The 15056-nt window shown below is 33.4% G+C and overlaps 1 protein-coding gene across 1 annotated transcript in view; it reads left to right on the top strand.

Moving 5' to 3' along the window:
- LOC110024718 (peptidyl-prolyl cis-trans isomerase FKBP13, chloroplastic-like) overlaps positions 1-10997 on the top strand; it is a gene marked incomplete in the record, with an annotated part of 11251 nt that extends 254 nt beyond the window's left edge. Inside the window, 5 exon segments of the mRNA XM_020724844.1 lie at positions 1-169; positions 244-336; positions 9582-9642; positions 9735-9803; positions 10515-10997. Coding sequence (XP_020580503.1) covers positions 1-169; positions 244-336; positions 9582-9642; positions 9735-9803; positions 10515-10579 — 457 coding nt within the window.
- Between the last annotated feature and the right edge of the window lie 4059 nt (positions 10998-15056).

Genomic DNA, 15056 nt, shown 5'->3' with positions numbered 1-15056 from the left:
CTTCGCCTCCTTGCTCGATGTCTCCTCTCTTATCCTTCCTTCTTCGGCCATTGCCACTGAAAGACCATCAGAGCCTGACTGCACGCTCACGGTTTCTCCCTCCGGCCTTGCCTTCTGCGACCGAGTTGTAGGCTCTGGCGGGGGGGCAACTAAGGGTCTTCTCATAAAAGTACGGTTCTGCTCTGTGAGAAAAATTTCCTTCTGATATTTTACCCTTTTGATGAAGTTTTTTTTATGTGGAAGGCGCACTATGTGGGGAGATTGGAGAATGGAAAGGTGTTTGATAGTAGCTATGATCGAGGGAAGCCGATCACCTTTCGAGTTGGTGTTGGTGAGGTACATCCTTTTCGCTTATAGTAATTAAGCATGCCATTCTTCTTGACTTCTTACTTTATCATTGAGTTTATGCAGATTTGGACATTTCGATTAAGGTTGCTGCATAATCAGCTACTTGGTTCGCTAAAAAAGACTGTAAAGTAGATTGTATAGATGCAAAATTACTCTTTGGTGATATTTGGTAGCTGGATCCGAGCAGGATTTATGCGGGATTTCTAGTAAATATTGCCAAACATTTGAAATGGACATTTTAAATCCTAAGGAATTTTAAATCCCGTTTGACCTCTAGTTTGGTATAAATCCTGGATTTACTCTATCTGCAAGTTCAAAGAATTTAGGAGATTTAGCAAATAGAAACACACAAAGTAGGGGAAAGGGGGAAAGAATGCCCGTGTTGATGTATTTGCCTACAATTCTTTTCATGACTTCTAACTTTTTTTTTTCCTTGAGTGTTTTGGTCAAGATTCTAAAAACCAGACCAGAACGAACCGGGCAATTCAACCGGTTTGATCATGAATTGGGCCCCAAGTTTTACTTTAGATTCGATAACCATTTTTGTATCGAAGCGATAAAAATTGATGTGAACGACCAGTCGCACCGATAAACTTGTTTTGGTTTTAAAGAACTGTTCGGTTCCATTTATCTATTTAATTATTTTTTATTTCCAATTACATTGTTAAACTTTTTATATAAAATTTAATTTTATAAATTATATTATGTCAAACATATAATTATGAACTTAAAATCTTAAATATAAAAATTAGTATGAGTAAACAAAGTGATTCATTATATGCCCACCACCTAAGTGACTTAGGAGCTATGCTATAGAACTTTTTTTTTCTATAACATTGAAATGCTAAGTTTTAAATGATGTTGGACTAAAAAAATTGCAAAAATGAAGAAATTGGCTGGACTTTCAAAATATTAAATAGGACTATAAAGTAGGAATATTATAAAAAAATTTTAACTTTTGTTTTTTTTTATTTTATATACTTTTTTTCTGATTAATTATTATAATAATTATTGATATATATATATATATATATATATATATATCTGCGTGTGTGTGACTGTGTTTAGGTTTAATTGAAATCAGGAGGTTAATAGTAGGTTTATATATATATATATATATATATATATATATATATTAAATAAAAAAATGGTCGGAGGGTATGATATTAGCCTCGGCTACCCCTCATGCACTTAATTATTCGAGTACCACACCCTACACCAGAGGGATTCGAACCCCGGACCAGAGGTGACTTGCAACTGACAAGCAGATGCCCGGACAACTGATCTGAGTAGGCGATGCATATAATCAATTTATCTATTTATAATACATATATAATTATACCTTCATGACCTTTATATGAAAATGTAAATTTATAATTATTAAAGATGTTATGTGTGTTTAATTTTTATTATTATCACATATTTATCATATATTTATATTATGCATCATTTAAATCATATTAAATTAATTTTAATATTTATCACGTCATCCGTTCAATCCTTGGTTCGGCCCTAGTTGAAGCATCAAGTTTTAAACCTCTCATTCTTTCAGTTCAATGGCCGATATGATTTTCATAATATTGGATTTGTTAGGAGCTGAAGGGTGGAGAGAGAGAGGGTTTGGCCACACTTCTCCTCAAGAACTCCCCTTCTCCCTCATATGTCGTGATTTTCTCCATGCCATTTTAGCAAGTCGCAACTTTATCAACAAGCGTTGTGGGTAGAAGCGAAAGGTATAGAGAAGAATTAGATATGTTGGTACGACTTATAATATTTGGTTGCATAATTCAATTTTTTTAAAATAAAAAAATAATAAATACAAAGGGATGTTTGGCTGCAAGTAGTTTTTAGCCTTAGGATTTAGTAAATCCTTAAATCGTAAATTCGTTAAGTCCACCCCTACCCTTGGATTTTAGTAGATCCAGATTTAAGTCGAATCTAAAGTAAAACTTGGGGCCTTAAATCCAAATTTCCAAAATACTTGTATTTACGCATTGGGTTGAATTTAGTAAATCCGGTGATAAATTCTATTAAAAGCCACCACGAAACAAGCCCTAAGTAATCTAATATATTAATTTAACTAAATCAAAATTATATGTGATTTAATTTGATTAAATAAAACTTATTATTTTAAATTATTTTGTAAATTATTAAATAATTATGAATACACTTTTTATTTTATAATAATTATGATATATTTAGTGTAACCGGATTTGATAAGAAAATATAAATTAAAATCATTAATATTAAGTAAATAAAATTTGATATAGATATATTAATTTAAAATTGAAATCAGCCTTACTAATTAAAATAAGCTAATTGATATTACTTTTAGTTTAATTTTTTATATAGGAATTATTTTTAATGAAATTAATAATTAATTGATATGTTATCGTAAGCTGGTTATAATTTAATAAATTTTATTGTAATTAATATAGGTCAAGGAGATGTGAATGTAATTAAATTATTATTTTTATGTAAATTAGTTAAATAGAAATTATTATTTAATTAGCTTAGTAGATTACTAATTAATGATTAATGTAATAAAAAATAATAAAAGATTAGATCAAATTAAATTGGTTTCAGTAATTCCGTATAAATAATTAATATTCTTGGAGCTATCTCACTGTTTGTTCCTACCGTTTAGCGGCTCTAAGAACCTGAAAAACAGATGATTATAGTCACACTTACTTAGTATAGGCTTGATGGGAGGACACTCCCACTAAATGGAAGCTAGGAGGAAAAACCCGGTTCAAAATGGTAGAATTCGGGCAAAAATAGGTCTTTTAGAAACAAGAAATTCTAAAGATGACTTCTCCTTTTAAGGACTAGAAGGAACTTAGTCTAGTTATAGGGTGGAATTTTTGCTATTGAGAAAGAAATGAAGATAGATATGTTAATGGTGGCACGAACTAACAAAATGCGGAATCGAAAGAAAAAAGAAGTGAACTATCTTTTTCTAAATTGCCCATGGCTAAAAACAAAGATTGTGTAAACCCGTGGGAGACGGAATGCGGGTCAGTTCTTTTCATTTTATAGAAGCTTTAGTTTTTGCTTTTTCATTTATCATATTGATGACGAGATGAAACTCTTTTGTCTTTGTAAGATAAGAGTAGACCGGTCATTTTTAGCGAGGAGAATAATGCTTTGAACTGGAACATTCTGATCCTATGATGTTGTTTTCGCTCGATCTTCCTTAAGCAGACATACATCAAAATATCAGTCCAAGTATTTTTTAAAGAGATGGAACTGGAGGAGCAGTTGATAAAAACCTCCTCAGCGGAAAGGGCATCTCAAGGCTGGGATTGGGATGGTAGTTTGAATTAGAGACTGGTAAGATAAGATCAAGCTCTGGGAGTACAGTAGGACAAGCACACTCGATCACAGAATCCTGAGCACGAGATTGAGTAAGAATAGGCATATAGCTTGAGAAGGTTGCTGGGATGATGTCAGCCGGCATATGCAGGAACATGTTGATTTTCGTACTTTTTTTTTCTGAGGTAGTTATGAGCGGACAATTGTGCTGAGACCACATGTCTTAGTTTGTTTGCGAAGGAAGATTAGAACTATCTAGTACTATTATGCCTTTATTCCCTGCACTCGACAAATCTCATCCAACAAACTACTGCTTATTTGCTTACGCACTCTAGTTTTGAGATTTGAATAGTGCGCTCTATTTGGAAGTAGAGGCGCCAGCTTACTTTATTAGGAACTGCATGAGCAATATCAGCTCGCTTGACAGTAAGGTAGATGGGTTTGTTTTAATTCAAGAAAATGTGGGAACATGTGAAGAATAATGAAGTATGAACTTTCAGAAGTTTCGACCCTCTATAGTAAGTAGTATGTAGCATTAAATCGAACAAATCAACTCAAAGGTTTATGTTAGCTCATGTTGTACCCATGAGATGTTTTAGAAACCTCAATACCGATAAAGTACCTCAGATCATCAAGAGCTTTCATGGCGAATTGCGTACCTAGTTGTTGAAGAAAAGAAAGGTGTTAGAGATGTGCAAACCTCTATTTTTTTTCTTACTCTCAAGGCAGGGAAAGATTAAGATTATGAGCCAACATAGGATGAAAATTCCAGCAATCATAAGGCGCTAGGCAAGCTAGCTAGCATGTTTTCAAGCTATTTTTTTCACCGTGGCAAACTAAAAATTTTGTTAATGAATCTAGTGGGCAAGTAAGCTCTCCTGTCTAGTGAGTTTGAAATGTAGAAATCCATAATGGATGGTAAGAAAATGAATTACAAAGATCTTGGGCACAAAGAAGTTTTTCTCGTACATTCATAACAAAATCTTTCTAGATACCTACCCAATGTTGGATAATTGCCAAGAAGCACAAGTCAGAAACCACAATATGTGTCTCTGTCACGTCTTCATAACTCCAAATACCCAGATTTTTTAGAGTTCCTCCTTAGATACTCCAGCTCCCCTACTAATTGGTTATTTCGAAACAAGTCATGAAGGGTATAACAAACACGTTTTGTCTCCACAAGGGATCAAGAACAAGGTTAGTGGGACAAAAACCCGCTAATTCATATAGAGCCATCGAGCCCGCCCAACCAAAAACTATACTTGCATGCATTATATGGACAAAAGCAATCGCCCAAGATCATTCAATAGCCATTATAAACACAAGACCAAGAAAAATCCATGTAAATGCCTCTTTCTGAAAAAGAAAGCCACATTCTGTAAATTTCTCACATTAGAAAGGGCTAGATCATGTACTTCACCGGTTTGGTAGATTTTGTATAGGAAAGGATTGACACACTTCATTTACTTAAAAAAACTTCCTAAACCAATTCTTTCATTGACATTGAAACATATACATAGCTCTAGGCCTAGAAAATGTCTTGTATTCTTTGCTAGAAGGTGGCCATGGGTTTACAGTTGAAGTTGCGAGAAATTTGCCAAAGAAAAGAATATGAAGTTGTTGCATGGCATGACATTTTTGGTCAGAGAATAAGCATATTAAGAAGAGTGAATAGACGGATCAAACAACATACAAAGTTTCAAGGGGTAAGGTAAATAGATCGATTATTTCCCTTTGTATGCCAAAAAGATGCTATTTTCATTCAACTGTGCTTGAAAGATAGAGGCGCTAGAGTTGGTAAGCCCCAATCCCAATTATAAAAGAAAACGAGTGCTTTTCGCTTACATTCAGTTAGATTTGGATAGTAGATTCTGGGGCAAGCCAAGAAGCTAAATAAATAAGCAAGAAGTAATAGGACGACGAGCTAGGGACAAAATGACTATGTATGAAAGATAAAGATATAGGGTGGGTGTGGGTGCCTTACCAGATCAGTCTTCCTGGTCTCATTTCAGTGTCTTTCATCGATATAATCATAATTATTGCAAAAGCACAAGCAAAACACATTAGTCAGCGGATACTCTTCCAATTTACATGAATGAATAGACCACTTATATTTGTATTCCCTATTTAAAAGATATTTTATATTTAGAAATTTTAATGTCTGTATTATTGTTCTTCGTTAAAATAATCCCTTTTAGGGGTCACTGCGAAAATTTTTTAGGATTCATCAAATAATGCTGTTTTGAGTTATGACATTAGAAGTTTTAGTTCAAGATGTCACCAGCTAGAATGGTCAACGAATTTATAGGATTGATAAAAAATTTTGAGGAAAATGATTGTGTTAGGACACCTTTACCAAACTTTTATCAGGGTGGGCTTTGAAAATGTTGGATTCGCTTTCAGGTTAGTGTTATAAATGACAAAATGGTATTACAGCCTTCTTAAGGCAAATCCAACAGCTTTAAGGCCCATCCTGACCAAAGTTGTATCAAATTATCTTGAAACTTTTTCTTTCCAAGATCTTTCGCTAATTTTTCTTTAATTTTACGTCAAATATACAAAATGTTTTGAAGTTAATTTAGCCTTTTATGGATATTATACCAAAAGACATATAAATAAATTGTTATAGAAGAAATGACATTTATTTATTACTTGCGGAATTGGAGAGAGATAGACAATACACAACTTTCAGGAAGGTTGCAATAGTAGGAAAGAGAAATTCCTACAAAACTAGATTTGTTACTTGCTTAAATTTTCTTACAAAGACCGGCTATTATATATCAGTTTTACGGTTCTAATTTCTTTCTGGGATTTTAAGGAAGATTCTATTATAAATTGCTGAAATCATGGAGATGACAAATCTCTTCTTTCATTTGTACTTGGCACCACATATAATGTGCTTCGCCTTATTTGCTGAATCTGTTTTTTAGTGGTAGTGGACATCCTCGACCACAAAGAATATTGCCATTTTCTTTAATTGTTATTTGCCATTCATGTTGCCTTTTTTAACTTTGATGTAGAAAATCCATTCGTTCCCATCCATGCATGTTGTGGCGAGATCTAAATATATACACCAGTTGTTGTGGTATATATATAAATTAAACAGGAGAACGATTGATGAAGTGAAAAATAGAACGAGAAAAAATCACACTAGAAAAGAACACACAAATTTACGTGGTCCGGCAAATTGCCTACGTCCACGGAGTTGCGGAGAATTTTACTACTTGAGGAATGTACACCAGTCGATCACCTCAACTTATACTTACAAGAGGAATCTCTCATTTCGTTGCTCTCTCTTCTTTTCTCTCTGTTCTTCTCTCTCTACACCGAGATACACCGAAGAAACTCTACACCGAGATACACCGAAGAAGACAAACTTACAAGAGAAATAAACCTCAATTTCTCTTCTGCCATAAGTCACCAAGAAGAAGTCAAGGAAGAACAATCTTCTTCTTCTTCTTTCTTCTTCCTTCTTCCTCTATCCCAAGGTAACCCGAAGAACTCTTCGTCTATCCTAAGGAAACACAAAAACGGCCGCAAGCCTCCTCTAGCAGTCAATCGCTGAAGTAGTTCCGGAGAAGGGTCTTATTCGCAACTTAAAGAGCAGGAACGTCGTCGTTTCGCAAATCAAAGGCAGAGAGTGGTGACGTTTCGCGAAACGGAAGGGGAAAGAACTTGGCTGGACCAGGTAAGTTATTTCCTTTTTTTTGTGCCTAACCGGACTCCACCTTCAACAAATCTCCTACTTGGAGACCGGTAAACAGACTACAAAGTATTCTTCCTCAAACCGATATCCTTCACTGGCTGCGTCACCCTTTTTCTTCAAACATAAATCCTCTACCATGAATCATCCACGAATCTTTCAACTTGAATCCTCCACCTCTGCAACTCAAAGCCTCTGTTGTCACTCCAGAAGAATAACTGAAGCAGTACACAACTTCAGTTTCTCAAGAGTAACACCTTAAATCAACATATCAGCAGGGTCCAAATAGCCTTACACCTCCAAGCTATTTCTTGGATTATTTCTGTCTCTGTTTACAACTCTCACTGCATGGACAATATTCTACCTCTACTAAAAGCCTTTTTCAACAAGTTCAGCCTTGTACCTCTTACTGCCATCAAACTCAGTATTTACCTGGTACACCCACTTGTTGTGTAATGTCTTCTTTCTTGGTGGAAGTTCTGTCAACTCCCACTTGCTTGAACTTTCATCTTGCAAGATTTTTTCATAGTTCTATGGTTCTTCAACATCTATCTGTGGAACAATAGGAATGGGTGTCCCAGACCCACTTTCCTCTTCACTTCTATCACTGTCCTGCACTGTGGCCTTTGATAGATTTCCTACCATATTCAAAGCCCCTGAATTCAATATCAAGTCTTCAATAGAACTATGAACTGTCAATAATAGTGCATCCTGTGATTCTTCAGATATCACATAGTGCAGTCAATCGCTGAAGCAGTTCCGAAGAAGGGTCTTGTTCGCGACTTAAAGAGCAGGAACGACGTCGTTTCGCGAATCAAAGTCAGAGAGCGGTGACATTTCGCGAAACGGGACTAGGGCAAGGCGGGAAAGCACTTGGCGGGAGCAGTTAAGTTATTTCCTTTATTTTTTATTGTGCCTAACCGGGCTCCACCTCCAACAATGCAAAGTCTTGGGCTAAAATTTCAAGCAAAGAATTAATATCAGCTTAGTGTATTCAACATCAAAATTATAAAAATAAAAATAAAAATACAAATAATTGAGATTGTCAAGCAATAAAAATTGTCTGTTGGTTAAATTTCTAATATATATTTTCAATATTAGATTTTACATCATAAAATTAATGCCTAACAACAATTTATGAAGAAAATTTTAACATTTTTTTACACAATTAACATTTGAAGTATTTCTTTTTATGATAAAAAAATTAAGGATGAGTGTTGTCTGCTTGCCAGAAAAGTTTCATCTCCTAAATAGATTCTTGTGCTTTCCATGAGAATTGGATTGCCTTTTAATACTTTTTTAGGACTTTTTTGTTGATTGAAGTTAGAAATAATGTTTTGATAAAGTTTGTTATGGGGCTATTTGGTTGGTAACGAAAGAGTGCATTTGCTTTCCTTATACAAGAGTTTTGAAAATCCTGATTTTGAGTTGAAAGAAAAGCAAATGCAGTGTACATTACATCGCATTTGGAGTTCATTCTCCAGTTCAATTTTAATGTATATGTACACTACTTTGTGTAAAGTATTGTCTGCCATTATTGTCGTAGCTTGTCAGCTCAATATTGCCCCCTTGGGCTATTGGTCGCCGTCTCCCATTTTCTGCTGCCGCCCGTCACCTATAATTGGTGGTTGGTGCAACTCGCTGCCCACTGGATGTTGCTGCAACCCACCATCTGTCTGTTCTAACCTTTGTTGGCTATTCGACGTCACCCTCCGTTGCTCGCCTGTCTTCATTGCAGTTCTCTGCCCACTTGTCATCATCGTCGCTGCTGCCCTCGCCTGCATCCTTGCCGCAGGCCTCGTCTCCTTCCGATGGCATAGCCCGCCATCTGTTATTGCCTCCTTCTGGCTGTCAACTGCTATTGGTCATTCGTCTCTTATGATGCTTATACTACATTTATTTTGCTTTGTACCCACCCAAACACATAATTGCAAATTTATGCGTTTATACTGTATTCATTCAAACAATTTTTTTTTACTTTTCAATACATACATTTCCTTTTAAGTTTATTTCTTTTATAATGCATTTCTATTTTAACAACCATACTTAGAAACCAACACCGATTTCTAACTCCACAAGCTTCTCAAAATTCACTTAAAAATATATTTTTTTTCTTTCATGTAAGATGAGTGAATAAAGTTATCATTTCCTAAACAAGTTTTCTATTTACAAGCAAAAAAATGAGCCCTTAACTGAATTGAAGCTTCTTTCTCAGGTGATTAAAGGATGGGATCAGGGTATTTTAGGTGGCGAGGGAATTCCTCCAATGCTTGCAGGTATAAGCATCGCCCCAAGCTTTTTTTTATTTATTTATTTTCCACTTTGACAGTGATGATGAGGTGCCGCTTCTTTTCCGTTTTCGGTATAGGTGGCAAGCGCACATTGAAACTACCTCCAGAACTTGGATACGGAGTCAGAGGTGCAGGTTGTAAAGGAGGTAAGCTTTCCTTCTTTGCTTTCCATTTACAGTGTGCTCTACTGGTTACATTGTTGAAATTAAATAGCCATTGATTTTCTCATGCTGCCATTGTTTACTCTTTTTTTTTTTATATTGTCTGCTATTTTACATTTTGTTTAAGCACTCAGTTTCAGGGTGCTGAGCACACCAGCCGCTTGCCATATTCTTCAGTGAACTCCAAAATATAATGAAGCAAAAAAAAAAAAAAAAGTTTCTAAATTCCTCTTCTATGACTCCTCAATGCTAATTGCCAATCTCCTACAAGCTAGCTAAGAAATAAAAACAAAAATTCTAACTGTGGATTTATTTCATATAATTTATCGTAAGTTTTATTATTGATTATGGATCTAATATCGCTGTCAATCATTTTAATTTGGACATGAAACCAACAGTGATGAATGAATGAGCTAAATATTAATCTTTACACCACTAAACTGAAGAATATTTCTTAAAATCCAAAAATTATCAATTCTGTACCGAAATTCTTCAGCTCAAACTTGACAGGTCCTAATTCTGAAATGCTAGTTGGCATCCTGCTCATAATAACGAAGCTGTGAATCACAAATTAAGAAAAATGACAACCCATTCAAATGACTATCAAATGCCTAATGAGCTTTATTGTGAATAACTTTGTTGGGCAACTTTTTCATTGTTGAGATTATTCTTCTGACATGGTTTTGCTTGGTTCAGGTACTTGCATTATTCCCCCAGATTCAACTCTGTTGTTTGATGTTGAATTTATAGGGAAAGCATAATTTCCTGCCTCTGTGAAGAATCGGAACTTACATTAAAGAAAGCCAGGTTAGAGATGAACCTGGGTTTATGGATGTAACGGTAAAGCTCCATTATGTCAAATTCTCTTATTTAATTTGAAGCACCTAGGATTCAGCAACTAAACTACTTAAGTCCCTGTTCACTAATGAAAATGCGTGCAATTCATCACTGGTTTGTTAAAAAAAATGAAAAACGATGGGAATTTCTGTATTCATTATTTGGTTGATGCAAATAGAAATGAAACTAAAATCACTACTTTGTAGTAGATGAACTGGACTGACTTACAGGCGGTGAACATAAAATGAGCTCTTGGCATAGAAGTGAAAATAAAATGGAAATGACAAGGGTAAATACTTCTCAGTAGTTATTCTATAATGTTGTGGGGAAAGTTGCTGTTGGGTCGAACTTGCTACTTTGTATACGGGCTGTAAATGAACTAATACACTCGATAAACAATTCGAACTCATCTCGATTAAGACTTGATCATGTAAATAAACAAGCTTCAACATTTTTTAAAAGTTTGATGGTTAAATGAATTAAACATGAATATAATTAAACTTTTTCATTTGTGCTCACGAACAAACCCGTTTGTTATTCAATAAATAACTTGTTAAATATTTGATATTAATTTCGAATGATAGCATATCATATATGATAGATTATTTAAATAAAATTTGATTAGTTAGAATTTATTTAATTATATATTTGATATTAATATAATATTATATTAATTGAGGAATGATTTAGCATTATGAGTAATTTGATAGTACAAGTTCCATCAGATTTTTTGGCTCTTGTTTTCATGTTTTTTCAATCTTAAAATATATTTTTGTGAGCAAATATCTATTATAGACACTAGATGAGATCATATGTGTTGGTTAATTTTTTTATCTGATCTATCAAATTGTTCATTTATTTAGATTTATAAAATTATTTATTGAAATTTTATATAAAAATATAGATGCTCGTTTGAATATTTCACTCATTTAAATACTTATTTACTTATTATAAACAGATCAAGTTCAAATATTCAAAAATTTAAACAAGTCAAATTTGAACAATATGTGAAAGCTTGACACAAACTCACGCTGAACATGAACAAATTATAATTGTACCAAATCAATTCTAATCTATTATATACTCGGCTTATCTCGCTTGTTTACAACTCTTTTTTTGTTACATGAACCTCGACTTAAATATTATTTATATCTAACTTGTAATGGAAATCACTTCTTTTTTTTTTTAATAATTCAAGTTAAAATGAAATTTTTAGTTTAGTAATAACAGAATGTTGGGTGTTGCTTTTGTTTATTTTATGAATAATGTACTCGATGCTGATCTCAACTGAGCAATTCAACCAGCTCAGAGCTCAATTTCTTAGTGACTGGAGCACAGCAGAGATGAAAAGATGAAAAAAAGATTTAAAAACAGAGGTAGAAGACGGTTGCAGGAAAAACCATCTGGCTTTCTTGGTCAAGTGGAAGTGTTTTTTTTTACACTAGTAAAAATTAGTTACAAAGCTGCTAACTTCTGCCATTCTAATACAACCAACAAACTTCACAACCAGCTTACAAAAGCAATTATTCACTACCTGTGGTTGTATTACAAATTCAGTTTGTGGCAATCCACTTTCTACGTTCTTGGCCTGCAGCTACTCGCTAGATATAATTTTTGAACTAAAAAGTCGGAGCTGCAAGCTGCCTTGGAAGAAAAACTAGAGGAAACAAAGAATGAAAAGAAGATGATGAACTACACATAATTTACTGCTCTCTTTGTTGAACTTCCTTGTAATGTATTTTATGTTATATATAAGAGCTGAAAATCTCTAGCGGTACATAATTGGTTAGAATTAATCATTCTGTTTTGAGTTGGACGGACCTGATTTGAAGCTATTTGTTGGCTGTAGAGAATTTCCGGTAAAAGTGGCTGCTCCATGTGCTGACAGATAAGATGAGGAACACATGTTGCTATTATCTCCCCTCAAAGTGACGGGTTGAGATCGGAGCTTCAGGTTGTTGCTGAGTATAACCGTTGGGGAAGAGTAATTGTAAGAATTTTATCAGGTTGATTTTGTGAATGAATGCCATGAACTTGAATTTCCTTTTATCTTGGAAAAGTTTTCTATCAAGACGTTGCTTTACGCGCATACTGTTAGAAATTCATATTTGAAATTTACGACACAAATTCTAAAAATACATAATAGTCAATATCTTTTAATTTCATGATTTTTACATATCTATGATAAAGTAACACATACCTGTATTCATGATGATAAAATTTAATCTTGAAGAGATGAAATTTCTCTCTCTAATCCCTTGAAACTTCCTGTACTTTCTGACGGAGGAAATGTACAGAGTGATTAGGAACAGAGAGTACCGATTCTCTGAATTATGCTCTATTTAGCCACCATCCATCAAGGGGGCTACTAACCAATAGAATTTATGATAATTTAATAAATTAATTAATATTATTATTAAAATCAATGATACAAGTTAGTAACCTCTATTCAATTTAGGGGTTACATGAGTTACAAAAATAAATTCATAAGTTATCGTAAATTATGACATAATTTATTAAATAAATAACTTAAGTTTTTATGAGTTATAAAAATGAATAACTTAAGTCATCATTTATTATGACATAAGTTATGAGTTAAGAAAATAAATAACTTAAGTTATCATTTATTATGACATAAGTTATGAGTTAAGAAAATAAATAACTTAAGTTATTATGAGTTATAAAAATAAATAACTTAAGTTATCATTTATTATGACATAATTTATTAAAATAAATATGACAAGTCATTAAAATAAATGTGAGCCACAAATGTGAGCCACAAATAAAAAAAATTTAACATTCTCCCACTTGGCTCACTTAATTTTAATAGTGCAGAAAATACTGCACAAAATGTAAGATAAATAATTTTTTATATTGGTTAAATCATAAATTATTTAATAAATATGAAATTAATATGAATCATGACAGTTGTGCATCAATTTATCAACAGTCTCTTCCATGTATCACAATATCAATTACATAATTAGTATATTGAGAATTAAAATCATGGTCTCATAATGTCTATTAAATGACAGATCTTGTTAAACATTATGCAACATAAATTGTACAATAACGATAAAAACAAGATTTATAAATATCAGAAACAAGAAAAATTGAGACCAAAATGTCAAAATACAAAAAGCATAAAGTTAATAAAGGGTTTTGGTATTATCCATTCTCACGACTGCATTCAGGAAATGTCTTCGGTGACAAGCCTTCCGTTAAAAGATTTGCAATCATGAGTTGTGTTAATATGCTCAATTAACACTCTATGTTTCTGAGCTTTTTCCTTAACAGCAAGATATTTTAATTCCATGTGTTTAGCACATTTGAAATACTTATCGTTTTTGAAAAATAAGACTCTTACAGAGTTATCACAATAAAATTTGAGTGGCTTGTCAATACTGTCGACAATTTTAAGTCCTGAAATAAAATTCCGCATCCATAAACTTTGAATTATAGCTTCAAAGCAAGCCACAAATTAAGATTCCATAGTGGAAGCAACTGTGATAGTCTACTTCGCACTTTTCCATGAGATTGCTTCTTCAGCCAAAAGGAACAGATAGTCAAATGTTGATTTCCTAATATCAACACATCTAACAAAACCTGAATCTGAATATCCTATCACTTTAAGATCTTTAGATCTTCTATAAGTGAGCATGTGGTCATATGTTCCTTGCAGGTACTTCAAAACTTTCTTTGCAGCTTTCCAATAATCTATTCCTGTATTACTTTGATACCTGCCCAACATCTCAATAACAAAGCTAATGTCTGGTCTGGTACAAGTCTGAGCATACATTAAACTTCCAACAATAGATGCATAAGGATTTTTTTCCATTTGCTTATGTTCCAAATCATTCTTTGGACATTGCATAAGGCTAAATTTATCTCTTTCTTAAATTGGAGCAACATTTGCTAAGCACCCTTCCATATTGAATCTCTTAAGAACTCTTTTGATATATGTTTTCTGAGACAACCCTAACAATCCTTGCGATCTATCATGAAATATTTTAATTCCAATCATATAAGATGCCTCAATCATATCTTTCATTTCAAAGTTCTTAAAGATAAAATTCTTCGTTTCATATAATAAACTAAGATCATTAGTAGCCAACAAGATGTCATCAACACACAGAATGAGAAATATGATCTTGCTCCCATTGACCTATAGATATAAACACTGTTCAAACAGTGTTTTCTTTAATTCCAAAGGGTGTGATGATATCATTGAACTTAAGATACCATTTTCGGGAAGCTTGCTTAAGTCCGTATATTGATTTCTTAAGTTTACACACCATGTGTTTCTTTCCTTCAACCAAAATGTTGAGTCATGTAGACCTCTTCATCTAAATTCTCATTCAAAAAGGTAGTTTTCACATCCATTTGGTGTAACTCCAAATC

This window comes from Phalaenopsis equestris, unplaced genomic scaffold (genome assembly GCF_001263595.1).
Source record: "Phalaenopsis equestris unplaced genomic scaffold, ASM126359v1 Scaffold000271, whole genome shotgun sequence".
Classification (NCBI taxonomy): Eukaryota; Viridiplantae; Streptophyta; class Magnoliopsida; order Asparagales; family Orchidaceae; genus Phalaenopsis; species Phalaenopsis equestris.
The sequence above is the reverse complement of the archived record's forward strand: the minus strand, read 5'-3'. Positions and strand labels throughout refer to the sequence as shown.